Source organism: Bufo bufo, chromosome 2 (assembly GCF_905171765.1).
Source record: "Bufo bufo chromosome 2, aBufBuf1.1, whole genome shotgun sequence".
Taxonomy (NCBI): domain Eukaryota; kingdom Metazoa; phylum Chordata; class Amphibia; order Anura; family Bufonidae; genus Bufo; species Bufo bufo.
This window is the reverse complement of record NC_053390.1, coordinates 476,451,276-476,468,820: the sequence shown is the minus strand read 5'-3', so window position 1 is coordinate 476,468,820 and position 17,545 is coordinate 476,451,276. Positions and strand designations below refer to the sequence as shown.

At 45.8% G+C, this 17,545-nt stretch overlaps 1 protein-coding gene across 3 annotated transcripts in view; it reads left to right on the top strand.

Annotated features, from left to right (window-relative positions):
- Nucleotides 1–17,545, top strand: part of NFIC (nuclear factor I C) — a 650,631-nt gene that overhangs the window by 365,847 nt on the left and 267,239 nt on the right. For all 3 annotated transcript variants that reach the window (XM_040417755.1, XM_040417754.1, XM_040417753.1), the window contains one exon: nt 7,188–7,311. In XM_040417755.1, coding sequence (XP_040273689.1) covers nt 7,188–7,311 — 124 coding nt within the window. The remainder of the gene's footprint in view (nt 1–7,187; nt 7,312–17,545) is intronic.

The window sequence follows — 17,545 nt, the reverse complement described above, 5'->3', positions numbered from 1 at the left end:
GAAGTTGAATGGGGCAGAACCATCAGTCAGTACATGTAGGCGTGTGCACAGGTACTGTTCCACCATGTTGTTCAAATGCTGCCTCCTGCTAACACGCTCCATATCAGCAGTTGGGGCCGGTTGTTGAGGCGTGGTGACAAAGCTTTTCCACATGTCGGCCATGCTAACCCTGCCTTCTGAGGTGCTGGTGCTGACAGAGCTGCGTTGGCGGCCTCTTCCTCCTCCCCTGCCTTCGCCTTGTGCTTCCACTTGTCCCCCGACGTCAGTCGGGAATGCTCTCAGGAGCGCGTCTACCAGCGTGCGCCTGTAGTCGCGCATCTTCCGATCACGCTGCAGTGAGGGAATTAAGGACGGCACATTGTCTTTGTAACGGGGATCCAGCAGGGTGGCCACCCAGTAGTCAGCACACGTTAAATTGAGGGCAACTCTGCTGTCGTTGCGCAGGCACTGCAGCATGTAGTCGCTCATGTGTGCCAGGCTGCCCAGAGGTAAGGACAAGCTGTCCTCTGTGGGAGGCGTATCGTCTGCGTCCTCCGTATCCCCCCAGCCACACACCAGTGATGGGCCCGAGCTGCGTTGAGTGCCACCCCGCTGTGAACATGCTTCATCCCCATCCTCCTCCTCATCCTCCTCCTCCTCGTCCTCCAGTAGTGGGCCCTGGCTGGCCAAATTTGTACCTGGCCTCTTCTGTTGCAAAAAAACTCCCTCTGAGCCACTTCTAAAAGACTGGCCTGAAAGTGTTAGAGATGACCACTCTTCCTCGTCCTGGGCCACATCCTCTTCCATCATCGCCCTAAGTGCTTTCTCAAGGAGACATAGAAGTGGTATTGTAACGCTGATAACAGCGTCATCGCCACTGGCCATGTTGGTGGAGTACTCAAAACAGCGCAACAGGGCACACAGATCTCGCATGGAGGCCCAGTCATTGGTGGTGAAGTGGTGCTGTTCCGCAGTGCGACTCACCCGTGCGTGCTGCAGCTGAAAATCCACTATGGCCTGCTGCTGCTCGCATGGTCTCTCCAGCATGTGCAAGGTGGAGTTCCACCTGGTGGGCACGTCGCATATGAGGCGGTGAGCGGGAAGGCCGAAGTTACGCTGTAGAGCAGACAGCCGAGCGGCGGCAGGATGAGAACGCCGGAAGCGCGCACAGACAGCCCGCACTTTATGCAGCAGCTCTGACATGTCGGGGTAGTTGTGAATGAATTTCTGCACCTCCAAATTCAGCACATGCGCCAGGCAAGGGATGTGCGTCAAACTGGCTAGTCCCAGAGCTGCAAAGAGATTTTGCCCATTATCGCACACCACCAGGCCGGGCTTGAGGCTCACTGGCAGCAACCACTCGTCGGTCTGTTGTTCTATACCCCGCCACAACTCCTGCGCGGTGTGGGGCCTGTCCCCCAAACGCATCAGTTTCAGAACGGCCTGCTGACGTTTACCCCTGGCTGTGCTGAAGTTGGTGGTGAAGGTCTGTCACTGACCGGATGAGGAGGTGGTATAGGAGGAGGAAGCCGAGTAGGAAGAGGAGGCAACAGGAGGCAAAGAATGATGCCCTGCGATGCTTGGCGGCGTAAGGACGTGCGCCAAACAGCTCTCCGCCTGGGGCCCAGCCGCCACTACATTTACCCAGTGTGCAGTTAGGGAGATATAGCGTCCCTGGCCGTGCTTACTGGTCCACGTATCTGTGGTTAGGTGGACCTTGCCACAGATGGCGTTGCGCAGTGCACACTTGATTTTATCCGATACTTGGTTGTGCAGGGAGGGCACGGCTCTCCTGGAGAAGTAGTGGCGGCTGGGAACGACTGGGTACTGTGGGACAGCAAGCGACATGAGCTGTTTGAAGCTGTCTGTCTCCACCAACCTGATTGACAGCATTTCAAAGGCCAGTAGTTTAGAAATGCTGGCATTCAGGGCCAGGGATCGAGGGTGGCTAGGTGGGAATTTACGCTTTCTCTCAAAGGTTTGTGAGATGGAGAGCTGAACGCTTCCGTGTGACATGGTGGAGATGCTTGGTGACGGAGGTGGTGTTGTTGGTGGCACATCCTCTGTTTGCTGGGTGGCAGGTGCCAACGTTCCTCCAGAGGCGGAGGAAGAGGCTGAGGCGGCAGCAGAAGAGGGAGCAGGAGGGGCCCTTTCTTGGTTTTGAAGGTGCTTACTCCAGCCTGCGGCCCATGTCTCGCATGTAGATGCCTGGTCATGCAGGTTGTGCTAAGGTTCAGAACGTTAATGCCTCGCTTCAGGCTCTGATAGCACAGCGTGCAAACCACTCGGGTCTTGTCATCAGCACATTGTGTGAAGAAGTGCCATGCCAGGGAACTCCTTGAAGCTTCCTTTGGTGTGCTCGTTCCCTGGTGACGGTGGCCAGTAGCAGGCGAACTGTTTTGGCGACTGCTGCTCTGCTTTTGCACCCTGCTCCCTCTTTTGCTACGCTGTTGGCTCTGTCTCACCACTGCCTCTTCCTCCGAACTCTGAAAGTCAGTGGTACGACCTTCATTCCATGTGGGGTCTAGGATCTCATCGTCCCCTGCATCGTCTTCCACCCAGTCTTCTTCCCTGACCTCCTTTTCGGTCTGCACACTGCAGAAAGACGCAGCAGTTGGCACCTGTGTTTCGTCATCATCAGAGACGTGCTGTGGTGGTATTCCCATGTCCTCATCAGGAAACATAAGTGGTTGTGCGTCAGTGCATTCTATGTCTTCCACCCCTGGGGAAGGGCTAGGTGGATGCCCTTGGGAAACCCTGCCAGCAGAGTCTTCAAACAGCATAAGAGACTGCTGCATGACTTGAGGCTCAGACAGGTTCCCCGATGTGCACGGGGGTGATGTGACAGACTGATGGGCATGGGTTTCAGGCGCCACCTGTGCGCTTTCTGCAGAAGACTGGGTGGGAGATAATGTGAACCTGCTGGATCCACTGTCGGCCACCCAATTGACTAGCGCCTGTACTTGCTCAGGCCTTACCATTCTTAGAACGACATTAGGCCAGACCAAATATCGCTGTAGATTCTGGCGGCTACTGGGACCTGAGGTAGTAGGTTCAGTAGGACGTGTAGCTGTGGCAGAACGGCCACGTCCTCTCCCTGCACCAGAGGCTCCACCAACACCACGACCATGACCGTGTCCCTTATTAGGTGTTTTCCTCATAGTTAGCGTTCACCAAGCAAAGTAAAAAGTGGTTAAGTCTGTTAAAAATAATTAACCACTAATAAAAACCCTGATGTAGGGTATTGCACTTAAATATATATATTTTTTACTCTATATGACAGCGGTATTTGTGGCCTAAATTTCACAGTCACTTATGCACTTGTAATCCCAGATGTGCAGTATATCAGAGGGTATTTTTAACCCCAGGAAGCAAAAAGCCGTATTTGTGGCCTAAATGTGACACTCACTTATGCACCTATAATCCTAGATGTGCACTATATGAAACAGATGTTTTTTTCCCGCCCCAGTATGAGAGCCATATTTCTGGCCTAAATTTCACAGTCACTTGCAGCGATAATCCTAGATGTGCACTATATGAAAAAAAAAAATATTTTAACCCCAGTGTCTCAAAGCAGTATTTCTGGACTTGCAGACATGCAGATATCCTGCGCTGGTGCACTATCGTTGCATAAAATGGCTGCTTATTATGTATTGATATTGACTAACTGAAGGAAAAAAAGTTCGTTTTCAGTAGTAGTTGGCTTTGGGCAGCCTTAAAACAATTGTGCACTGCACCCACAAAACACATTTGCTGTAGATCGCTGAGTAAAAAAGCAGTTCTTCATAAGATTTCTCCCTGATCTCTCCCTCACAGCAGCTGCAGCATATCCCTACACTAATTCGAGCAGAGTGACGGGCGGCGCTACGTGACTCTAGCTTAAATAGAGGCTGGGTCACATGCAGTTGGCCAATCACAGCCATGCCAATAGTAGCCATGGCTGTGATGGCCTTTTGGGGCAAGTAGTATGACGCTTGTTGATTGGCTGCTTTGCAGCCTTTCAAAAAGCGCCATAAAAATCGCCGAACACCGAACCCGAACTTTTACATAAATGTTCGGGTGCCGAAAAACCTAAAGTTCGGTACGAACCCGAACTTTACAGTTCGGGTTCGCTCAACTCTAGTCACTAGTATACATTAAACAGCAGGAGCTGCGCCCGCCCGATCAGCTGCAGGGGTCCGGGACTCACTGATAGCTGGACCCCTGCTGTATGCGCTGGCATCGGTGAAAACACAGATGCCGGCGCATTTACCCTTGCACTGCCGTGGTCAGCGCTGACCGCAGCACGTGCAGTATCCTGCCGGGTGCGGGGTGTCCATCGGGTCCCCGCGCTGCTGTGATGGGGACCCGATGGCTTGGACGACACCCCATTAGGTGAACGCTGTAAAATAATTTATAAAAACTGTGCCAAAACTGGCATTTTCTGGTCCCCTTGCCTCACAAAAAGTGTAATACCAAGTGATCAAAAAGGCATATTTAGCCCAAAATGGTACCAATCAAACCATCATCTCATCCAGCAAAAAAATTACACCCTACCTAAGACAATCTCCCCAAAAAATTTAAAAACTATGGCTCTCAGAAGATGGCAACACAAAAACAAGATTTTATTCTGTTCAAAAAGGCTTTCACTGTGTAAAACTTAACAAAAATAAAAATGATAGACATATTGGGTATTGCCACGTCCATAACAACCTGCTGTATAAAAATATCACATATATGCTCCCTCAGGTGAATGCTGTAAGAAAAAATATATATAAAAACACTATGCCAAAACTATGCCATTTTTTTCACCTTGCCACACAAAAAGTCTTATGTATTCCAAAATGGTACCAATGGAAACATCACCTCATTCACATTATACAATCACTTAAAAAATAAAAACCAATGGCATCCGCAAACCAATCCATCAAAATCTGTGCTGCAAAAGCCATATTGCGCTCCTTCCCTTCTCCATCCTGCCATGTGCCCCTACAGCAGTTTACCACCACTTATGCCAATATAAAGTAGACATATGGGAAATGTTGATTGATAACTGTTTTATGAGGCATTACTATCTGTTTTAAAGTTAGAAAAATTCAAATTTAGAAAATTGTGAATTTTTCCAAATTTTTAGTAAATTTTGGATTATTTTATAAATAACGGTGAAAAGTATTGACTCAAATTTACTGTCATGAAGTACAATGTGTCACGAGAAAACAATCTCAGAATGGCTTGGATAAGTAAAAGCGTTCCAAAGTTATTACCACATAAAGTGACACATGTCAGATTTGCAAAAATCAGCCTGGGATTTAAGGTGAAAAGTGGCTCGGTACTGAAGGGGTTAAAGTTAAATAATAACCGCCTCCGGACCGCCTAACGCAGGATTGCGTTCCGGAGGCAGTCGATTTGTTCCTCTTCGGCGCTTCATCTCGCGAGACGCGAGATTTCCTGTGAACGCGCGCACAAAGGAGCATGCGTTCACAGGATCGGGAGGTAAACGAGTGGATCTACAGCCTGCCAGCGGCGATCGTTCGCTGGCAGGCTGTAGATGCGATTTTTTTAACCCCAAAAAGGTATATTAGACGCTGTTTTGTTAACAGCGTCTAATATACCTGCTACCTGGTCCTCTGGTGGTCCCTTTTGCTTGGATCGACCACCAGAGGACACAGGCAGCTCTGTAAGTAGCACCAAACACCACTACACTACATCCCCCCTGTCACTTATTAGCCCCTTATTAACCCCTGATCACCCCATATTAGACTAACTGATCACCCCCCTGTCATTGATCACCCCCCTGTAAGGCTCCATTCAGACGTCCGTATGTGTTTTGCGGATCCGCGGATCCACGGATCCGCAAAACACATACGGACGTCTGAATGGAGCCTTACAGGGGGGTGATCACCCCATATAGACTCCCTGATCACCCCCCTGTCATTGATCTCACCCCTGTAAGGCTCCATTCAGACGTCCGTATGTGTTTTGCGTATCCACGGATCCGCAAATCACGGACACCGGCAATGTGCTTTCCGCATTTTGCGGATCCGCACATTGCCAGAACTATATAGAAAATGCCTTTTCTTGTCCGCAATTGCGGACAAGAATAGGACATGTTCTATAGGCTCTACAAAAAACGCAGTGTTTGCCCGATCAGGCCTGATCTTGTGCGCACACTTGCGTTCAGTCCGCCTCACCGCAGTGACAGAATTTTATTTTTTCTGATCACTGCAAAAACACCGTAAAATCGCTGCGGCGCTATAAAGATCACTTTTGAGGGGCATGGCGAGTTCATAGAAGATTTTTTTTTTGGCACAAGTTAGCGGAAAGTGTTATATATATTTTTTTTTTTACAAAGTCTCATATTCCACTAACTTGTGACAAAAAATAAAATGAACATGAACTCACGAAATCTAAATGCGTAAAATTTTTTAGACATTTATATTCCAGACTTCTTCTCACGCTTTAGGGCCCCTAAAATGCCAGGGCAGTATAAATACCCCACAAGTGACCCCATTTTGGAAAGAAGACATCCCAAGGTATTCCGTGAGGGGTATGGTGAGTTCATGTAAAATTTTATTTTTTGGCACAAGTTAGTGGAATATGAGACTTTGTAAGAAAAAAAATCATTTTCCGCTAACTTGTGACAAAAAATAAAAACTTCCATGAACTCACTATGCCCATCAGCGAATACCTTAGGGTGTCTACTTTCTGAAATGGGGTCATTTGTGGGGTGTTTTTACTGTCTGGGCATTGTAGAACCTCAGGAAACATGACAGGTGCTCAGAAAGTCAGACCTGCTTCAAAATGCGGAAATTCACATTTTTGTTCCATAGTTTGTAAACGCTATAACTTTTGCGCAAACCAATAAATATACACTTATTGCATTTTTTTTTATCAGACATGTAGAACAATAAATTTAGAGAAAAATTTATATAGAAATGTAGTTTTCTTTGAAAAATTTTACAACAGAAAGTGAAAAATGTCATTTTTTTGGCAAAAATTTCGATTAATAAAAAAAAATAAAAAATGTCAGCAGCAATGAAATACCACCAAATGAAAGCTCTATTAGTGAGAAGAAAAGGAGGTAAAATTCATTTGGGTGGTAAGTTGTATGACCAAGCAATAAACCGTGAAATTAGTGTAGTGCAGAATTGTAAAAAGTGGTCTGGTCATTAAGGGGGTTTAAGCTAGGGGAGCTGAGGTGGATAATATTTATCACTTCTATTTTGCAGCCCCAGTTGTGTCTGGCACAGGACCCAATTTCTCTCTAGGAGAGCTACAGGGACACCTGGCATATGATTTAAACCCAGCTGGAACTGGTATGAGAAGAACCCTCCCTAGCACGTCATCAAGCGGGTATGTCATTTGGTGTGTATGAATTAAAGTGTTGCCACATACCTCAATATAGATTACTGTGAGATTTGTTTTGGTATCTTGATCCAGAAGTTTTTGTCCCCTTCCTGATTGTTGCCTCCGTTACTGAGAAAAGCATTTTCTAATATGTAAATTAGTTGTTTGGTGCAACAGGGCTGTCACCATTGCACCTTGATGTACCAAAATCTCTCTTCCTCATCGCTGCCAGCCTCACCCCACACAAGCGTTCAGTGGCAGGTCCGGGCAGGGGGGATCTAATCTTGTCTGTTCCTGTTACTAAGTGTGCGCCGTCACTTTAGAAATCGGCACATGCGCAGTAGAGATTACTTCGACCCCAGTAATTACCAGGGCTGTACTGCACGTATCCTGATTCCCAGAGTGAAAACGCAAACAAAGTTACACAGAGGGGACCTTATGGTGTGGTAAGGTCCAACAGTGATGCCCCAAACATTTAATTTGCATATTCAGAAAAGCAGTATTTCTCAGTAACTGAAGCACGACCGGGAGGGGGACAAAAACATTTGTGTCCAGATACCAAAACAGATCTAACAGTGGTCTTGCTTTTATATTGAGGTATGTGTTGACAGATTCAAGATCTACAAATGTTAAAATTTTCTAGCACCTAGCTCCAATCTGTGGCATATGAGAGGGGCATAAAAGCCAGATTGAAAGCAAAGATTTTTGGCCAATTGAAACCTATAAAATCAGAACAAGTCGTGTAGGATGATTGCAATGCCTCCTGTTTGTGGATATGCCAGTTATCGCCACTTGTCGCAAATTGAGAGGGACAGAATCCTTAAACCGAGACACCTTGGTTTACGCAGCAGATTGGTACACATCTAGGTTGAGATGTCAGCACTGTTCAATAGTGATCCATTCTGTACTTCATGTGAAATTGGACATTACATCTCAAGCCTAGGGCAACAAACAGTGTCTACACAAACCTTTAGAAAGCATTTGCATGACATTCAGCTATAGGTGTTCATTGGACCTCAGGCTATCATCATGCGCAGGAAGATGGAAATTGAGGCTGGAATGGAGCTTTGTCCTCTTCAGTGATGAGTCCTGCTTTTGCCTCAGACTCAACGATAACTGGAGATTGGTCTGGAAACCATGTAGGCAAAACCATGAAGAGGCCTTCACAAAGGAAATCACACCAGTCCTACTGTTGAGATTATAATGTGGGTTGGCATATTATATGGTAGCAGGACCCCTCTAGTCTTTATTTCCGGTACACTAACATCTCAGTGTTACATTGATTTGGTCATGGAACCAGCGTTTCAGCCAGGAGCTGTTTTTTAATAGGATAACACATGTTGCGCATGCTACTGTGAGCAGTTTGCGTGACCGAAACAGGTTATCATGGTGTGCATTGTTTCTGGACGGGTCTCCCATTGATCACAGACATTCAGCAATTGCAAAGGGAGCTGCCAGCAGCAGATCTTGATGATTTGCATGGCAGAACATTTCTCAGACAGCTATTAATGACCTCATTGATAGCATGCCAAGGCTTGTAAGTGTGTGTATTTCTGAGCATGGCTCTCATATTCAATATTGAATAAATTGGGATGTTTAGAATATTTTATTTCTATTTTTTATCTTTTGAATATGATTAAAGGGGTTACCCAGGACTGGCGTCAGCACCCGGCTTACCCAGGCAAGTGCTGAGGCCCACTCGTTTCCGCCCCTTTAAACATTTTGACGTACTTTATGCTGCTGTGCCGGTGCTGACATCTCACAGGCCTGCGAGACAGATTGGAGGAGGAACGTGAACTAACTTGATCACATCAGGGGCAGAGCGGAGGCGGAGCTGATTAGCAGCAGCAGCGCAGCTGAAGACAGCATAGCAGTCGAGCGCTAAAGTATCCAGGAGAAGGGTAGGAGTTGTAGGACAGTGTGAGATGTGAGTCTGACGTGGGACTAGTAACATGAGGGAAAGGCCGTGGGGCTACTGCAGCATGGTGTGGTGTTTTTGGGGAGGGATTCTTCCCCCAGCCTCCCCCCCAGACTTTAAGAGAATAATGAATTGAGCGCTCAGCAACAAACCTCTTTGTGGGGGAATTCCTTAGACCCCCCCCCCCCATACTTAAGGCTACCACATACAATGTAATGTATATATGGATGAGAAATGCACATGTCACACACACAGGGGGTGGGGAAGTGACCACTGAGCTCCATCCGCACCCCTGTCCCTGCCTACTTGCCTTGCAGGTCCTAGCGACAAGGGACAACTGGTCGACAAACCCTTAGCTAGGAAAGTGCAGGGAAGACAGACAACACATGCAACAGAGAAGTCAAACAAGCCGAGTCAAAAAGCAGGAGAAGCCGAAGTCAGAACCAGGAGGGAACCCCAAGACCAAGGGATGAGACAGACTGTAAATCAGAATCCAAGCAGGAACAATAAACCAGGTAAGTATATCGCAGGAAGGACCTCAATAACAGGCAATCTGTGGCCAGCAGATTGCCTGTTTAAATAGGGCGCAAGTGGAGTCATGTGACGTGGCCAGCATCGCATGACTCCTGAGTTCCAATACAGCCGAGCGCCGAGTGATCAGCTCGCACTCAGCCCCAGAGCGGTTAACATGGGAACGGGCAACGCCGGGCGCGCTGATGACGCGAGTGCGCCTCTGCCGTCCCTGCCTCCTTGAACCACGCACAGAGAGCATCGTGACAGCACAGCAAGCAGTAAAGCAAATATTCCTAAAGGTATCAGCAGCATGTCCAGCCTCAGTCATCAGTGAGTGAGTCTGTCATTACTGATAACTTAGCACTGATAAGTTATCAGTAATCAGTAATGACAGACTCACTCACTGCTGACTGAGGCTGGACATGCTGCTGACTGAGCCTTTAGGAATATTTGCTTTACTGCTTGCTGTGCATTTCTTTTCCTCATCCATATAAATGTATGTGCATAGTATGTGGTAGCCTGAGGTATACTGGGGATGGCGTCTAAGGAATTCCCCCACAAAGAGGTTTGTTGCTCATTATTCTCCTATTAGTGGAGGCTGGAGGATCCCTCCCCAAAAACACCACACCATGTAGCATTAGTACATGGCATTTGGTAGCACACACACGCCATGCAAACGAGTCTGGTCTGGGGTCCTAATAATTTATCTATATTATGTAGTTGCCCCTACCCTCTACAGAAAATAAATTCGGCCTGCAGACTACCTAAATAAACGGAAACACCAAATTAGACCCCTAAATTCAGACCCTTATATTCAGACCCCAGATTAGACCCCTAAATTAGTTTATCCCCAGACTAGATCCTAAATAAAATCAGAGCCCCAGACTAAACTCCTAAATTTGGAACTTAGACCAGAACCCCTAAATTCACTTTAACCCCAGTCTTCTAAATTCAGACACCCAGACCATGTATTTTCAAATGTTTTATGTCTTTACAGTATGTCCAAATAAAATATTTTCATATTCATAGTCTGTCTGTTTCTCTTTAGAGGGTGTACAGTAAAAACTGAATACTGTGAGTAGACCTGAGGGATTAAAACACTGGTTAGATAAAAAAAAATAAAGTAGGGACATAAGGATTGATTTACATATATCCACGCTGTAGTGTTTTCTGTTTATTGTATTTGGCACCATATATAATACATGCAGTTTTCTTGCCTTGTGTGTTGTGCAAAATGCCACAAGGATGCCCAATGAGGCTTTATCGCCCAAGGGCCCACATGAACCTGGAGCCGACCCTGGGGTTACCCATGACTAATGCAAATAATTAAAATCAGACATCATATTGTGCATGACAACCTCTTTCTAACAAAGCCAGTACTAGCCTGGTACCTTACATGGATCCAAAGATCTCCCTATTCATTGCTCTGCTAGATTTATATCAAGCTGACAGCTCAAGGGGAGTGTCTTTCCTGCTGCAGCAAAGGGGGTGTGTCTCAGCTCTCCCTATCACAGCTCAGGAGGCAGTTGAAGGATGAAACTGAGCATATGCAACCTTCTCAGTGAGCAGGTCAAAGAAATAAGGGAAAAAAAACTGCAGGTTGCACTATACAGATCCATTTCATTAAATATTCAGTGGCTATGCAAAAAAAATTATTAAATGCAATTACAAAAGTATTCAGATGCAGGTTCTGGTTTGAAGACTGTAGAATATTTTTTGTGGGACAACCACTTTATCATGTCTATCAATCCTGTGATTTCCAGAATTCTATTACTTTTCCTTCTTGAGGTTGCAGTTTCAATTATGTTGAGGAGTGTAATTGCATAAAATGAGGTGTCATAAATTTAAATCAAACACATACCTCAAAACCAGTCTGGATTCCGGTTTATACAAAACTTCTGGTAGGGAGCAACCGTATAGCACCTGAGTATGATTTGTTGTTTTATAGGTTTCTTTTATTGGTTTGAATCTGTCCTCATATAGAAAAGAAGATTATCAATCATTGTGTGGGACAGCCATCTGGAAAAGAAAATGTGAATAGGAAATGAAAATAGGGGAAAAAAATGAGTTGTAGGATCTTCCTGTAGAAACTTCTCAGAGAAATTTCTCCTGATCCCATCCATTTTTGTCCAACAAGAAACTGAGAGACTTCATTTTGCTAACAGGGGTTCAGTATGCCAGCGATAGGAGACAAATCAGTGGGAAAGGGCTCTTCCTGCAGCCAGTTGTCTTGCCATCAGATAAAGGTTTGATCTAATATTTGTGAGAAGGAAGTAGAACTGGATGATATCCTGGATCATATGCTTATACAATAATTCGTCATATATGCCTCACTCACAAATCTGAGGGGTCAGCTGTAAGCCTTTGAAATATACAAAGGGCTTACAAAATCTGCTAAAATACATAATGAACGGCAGGCGGCCAAAAAGAAAAATAAATATCCCCAAAATTCTTTATATATTAAGGTCAGATGCAGTAGGTCCCCTAAATAATGTTAACAGGGAGCGTCACAGGAAATAGTAACATAATACTAGACATCTCTCCATCCAGTCCAGCCTGTTATCCTGCAAGTTGATCCCGAGGAAGGAAAAAAAACATGTGAGGTAGAAGCTAATCAGAAAAAGGAAGAGCTACTAAACAGATTTTTAGGTCTATATGTGCAAACAAAGAGGAGGTGATGTAGATGGAGCGTGTGCAGTAAATACAGGGGTGCACCTAGCCTTTCTGCTGCCTGAGGCAAGCTCTTAAATGGCGCCTCCCCCACATGCCAAATTCTCAACCTAACCCCTTCTCTCCAGCCCTACTGTTAAAGACATACACTCACCTAAAGAATTATTAGGAACACCATATTAATACGGTGTTGGACCCCCTTTTGCCTTCAGAACTGCCTTAATTCTACGTGGCATTGATTCAACAAGGTGCTGATAGCATTCTTTAGAAATGTTGGCCCATATTGATAGGATAGCATCTTGCAGTTGATGGAGATTTGAGGGATGCACATCCAGGGCACGAAGCTCCCGTTCCACCACATCCCAAAGATGCTCTATTGGGTTGAGATCTGGTGACTGTGGGGGCCATTTTAGTACAGTGAACTCATTGTCATGTTTAAGAAACCAATTTGAAATGATTCGAGCTTTGTGACATGGTGCATTATCCTGCTGGAAGTAGCCATCAGAGGATGGATACATGTTCTCATTCTGTTTACGGCAAATTCGGACTCTACCATTTGAATGTCTAAACAGAAATCGAGACTCATCAGACCAGGCAACATTTTTCCAGTCTTCAACAGTCCAATTTTGGTGAGCTCGTGCAAATTGTAGCCTCTTTTTCCTATTTGTAGTGGAGATGAGTGGTACCCGGTGGAGTCTTCTGCTGTTGTAGCCCATCCGCCTCAAGGTTGTGCGTGTTGTGGCTTCACAAATGCTTTGCTGCATACCTCGGTTGTAACGAGTGGTTATTTCAGTCAACGTTGCTCTTCTATCAGCTTGAATCAGTCGGCCCATTCTCCTCTGACCTCTAGCATCCACAAGGCATTTTTGCCCACAGGACTGCCGCATACTATCACGGCTGAGGATGGGGAAAACCCTCAGCCGTGTGATGCCAGGAGATGTTAGTGGCTGCTCGGCCAGGACAACAGAATAAGGGAGCAGGTCACCTCCTAATGCATCCCTAATTCTGACCCTAACTCCTAGCTGCATGAGCCGACCTTGAAGGTAGGAGGGCTCATGCTCAGGAATCTTGGATCCCTTCTGACCCTCCGTCGATCCCTGTACTAGGAGCTGGGTAGACAGTCCGTTCCTCCTGGACACGGAGTAACAGGAGTCTAAAATGGCCAAGCTATAAAGAAAAGGGAACATAAACAGACATATGGCAATGGCAGGTAAGTGAGACTAGTACCACACTTACCTGCCACAGACACACAACCTGGAACCCACGTGCAAGTGCTTCTGTCCACAAACAACACAAAGGACACCGCACACACAGACATCACACGGGAACCCAGGAAACCATATTCTGCAATAAATAAAGACCAAACAAACATCTTCTAAACACCATACATAAACCTATGACCACAAGGGTGGCCCCCACTGGCAGATGGAATACACAGGAGGCTGCTCCAGCTAACCATGGCTGAAGTACCCCTCAGACAAGTGATATACACTGAGGCTTTATAGGCCCAAGTGGCCACACCCACACAGACACACCCAGTGTTCACACACACAGAAGGGATTTAACCCTTCCAACACCAGGCAAGGGAAGATGGACACTTAAAGGGGAATACACACATAAACAAACACACTTCACCTGTTGCCGCGGGCAACGGCATGCGTGGCAATCATGTCCTGGGGATCAACCATAGGGCTGAGACACTGCCACCACATGCACACAACACCACACGTTGCCACGGGCAACCAAGTGAAGGAAAGTGTCACAAAACATAACACTGGCCGTGACACATACTGGATGTTTTTCCCTTTTCACACCATTCTTTGTAAACCCTAGAAATGGTTGTGCGTGAAAATCCCAGTAACTGAGCAGATTGTGAAATACTCAGACCGGCCCATCTGGCACCAACAACCATGCCACGCTCAAAATTGCTTAAATCACCTTTCTTTCCCATTCTGACATTCAGTTTGGAGTTCAGGAGATTGTCTTGACCAGGAGCACACCCCTAAATGCATTGAAGCAACTGCCATGTGATTGGTTGACTAGATAATTGCATTAATGAGAAATAGAACAGGTGTTCCTAATAATTCTTTAGGTGAGTGTACATGGATAACATTACATACAGCGCTACAAAACATAAAGTGAAATACAGCGCCACATACTGTACCTCTTACATCCAGTGACGTCTCCTCTGATATAGACATTCTCGTTCCTCATATTCTCCATTGGAAGCTGACCTCCTTGACAACTTCTTTCAGTTGCGTCTCTGTAGAATTTTGCACACAGACATCTTAGATTCCTCACTTTTTCATCATCCTCCTCCTGTAGGTGCCCCAGTCCCTTCAATAATAATAATGCCCCTAGCAATAACAATGCCCTAGTTGTGCAGTCCCATTTAAATTACATCATTCTCCTCCCTACAACATACAGTCCAATCTAAATAACATTAGACCCCTCCAACATACAGTCCCAACCTCCACACAGCCCATGCTACCTTGTTGCCTGGCCACAACTTAATGTTTCCTGGGGCCCAGACTCTTTGGCAGCATTGAAGTCCTGCCAGTTAATGGCAGCACTGGTCAGTTAAGATCTATGGGAACTGGGTATTGCGGATGTGCTAGCGGCCATCTAGCAACCCATGTCCTCAGCTCTATACCCAAAATCCTGGTGACAGGTTCCCTTTAAATTGTCACGTGACGTCAGTTACTTCACCAGGGGCAGGCATAACAGCAGACAGAGAAAGAGTGGGGCTGGCACTGCCTTGCAGCTAGTAGAAGCAGCGTCCCTCCCCAGTGGAATGAGCAACAGAGAAAATTATTCAGTAGCAGGGAGGGAGTGCAGCTAAGTGCAGGTATTCACTGATAGCAGCCCCTAGCAGGATTCAGACCCTTTCTGCCTTTAGCTGAATGTTGCTTGTGCTGATCAGTTGTTCATGTGCGGCGATACCCCTTCCTCTTTTGGTGGAGTGATGCACCCTGTGACAGCGCATAGAGTACAGTACTCTGTGTGCTGTCACCAGGGGCGGATTAAGGGTACTGTATTGGAAGTGTGGGCCCCTTTCAAGCCCCATACACACCGATGTGTCAACTCTTAAGATAATTGGTCCCTTTTCTTAATCTACAATGGAGGGAATATTAATAATTGGTTACTGCACACAGGCATTGATGTCACCATACACTATACAAAATAATATTACATGTAATATATCCTGTATTACATATAGGTACATACTGTACTTCACATCCCACATGTTATTACATACAGGAACATATTGCACATCACACATTTTATTACATATGGGCAGGGGTGCACCACCCATGAGGCCAGGTGAGGTGATCGCCTCAGGCAGGGGCATGAGAGGGGCAGCTGAAAGGTCATGGGCTGAAGGGAAGGGGTTAGGTTAAGAAATTGACATTGGAGAGGGAGGGGCGCCATTTCAGTTTTCGCCTCAGGCAGCACAAAAGGCTAGGTGCACCCCTGTATACGGGTGGGCCACATACTACACATGTTATTACATACGGGCACATACTACACATTACACACATTATTAACCTCTTTAGGACACATGACGTACCGGTATGGCATGTTGTCCCGGTACTTAAGGACACATGACGTACCGGTACGTCATGTGTATTTCCGATCGCCGCCGCCCGGCGGGCGGTGATCCGAACAACGTGCCTGCTCAAATCGTTGAGCAGGCACCTTGGCGAAATGCGCGTGGGGGTCCTGTGACCCCCCCGTGTCGGCGATCGCCGCAAACCGCAGGTTAATTCAGACCTGCGGTTTGCGGCTTTTCAATGGTGCGGCGGGCGCAGGGGCACAGGTGCCATCAGGTTCCCGTGGGGCTGTAGGGGAGACCCGATGGCATGGAAGTCAGCGCGATGCCTAAGGAAGGCTTCGCGCTGCCTTCTGGTGACGAGCCTGTGAGATCCAGTCCCCTGGATCTCACAGGCCGGAAGCTGTATAAATAATACACACAGTATTACTCATACAGCCAATGCATTCCAATACAGAAGTATTGGAATGCATTGCAAAGGATTAGACCCCCAAAAGCTCAAGTCCCAAAGTGGGACAAAAAATAAAGTGAAAAAAAAGGTTTAAAAAAATAAAGTTTCCCCCCAAAAAATTTAGTTTTAAGTAAAAATAAACAAAAACGTAATTTTCCCCAAATAAAGTTAAAAAAAAATTGGTAAAAAATAGGGGAAAAAAAAAAAGTTGACATATTAGGTATCACCGCATCCGTAATAACTTGCTCTATAAAAATATCACATGACATAACCCCTCAGTTGAATACCGTAAAAAAATAAAAATTAAAACCGTGTAAAAAAAGCAATTTTTGTCACCTTACATCACATAAAGTGTAATAGCAAGCGATCAAAAAGTCACACGCACCCCAAAATAGTGCCAATCAAACTGTCATCTCATGCCGCAAAAATCATACCCTACCCAAGATAATCACCCAAAAACTGAAAAAACTATTGCTCTCAGACTATGGAAACACTAAAACATGATTTTTTTTGTGTAAAACTCACATAAATAAAAAGAAAAGTATACATATTAGGTATCGCCGCGTCCATGACATCCTGGTCTATGAAAATACCACATGATCTAACCTGTCAGATGAATGTTGTAAATAACAAAAAATAAAAACGGTTGTAAAACTGCTATTTCTTGTTACCTTGCCTCACAAAAAGTGTAATATAGAGCAACCAAAAATCATATGTACCCTAAAATAGTACCAACAAAACTGCCACCCTATCCCGTAGTTTCTAAAATGGGGTCACTTTTTTGGAGTTTCTACTCTAGGAGTGCATCAGGGGTGCTTCAAATGGGACATGGTGTCAAAAAAACAGTCAAGCAAAATCTGCCTTCCAAAAACTGTACGGCATTCCTTTCCTTCTGCACCCTGCCGTGTGCCCGTACAGCGGTTTACGACCACATATGGGGTGTTTCTGTAAACGGCAAATGAACTGATCCCCTTGGATGGGGACAGAGGGAATAAAACTTAATATTTAATAGGTGATATTAGGATAAATGGCCCAAAAAGAAAATATACAAAACACACATATATGACAGGCCCGCGTGGGCCTAGACAAAAGCAAGGTAATGCCAGTATAGAAAAGGAACGCTCTCACCCATGAT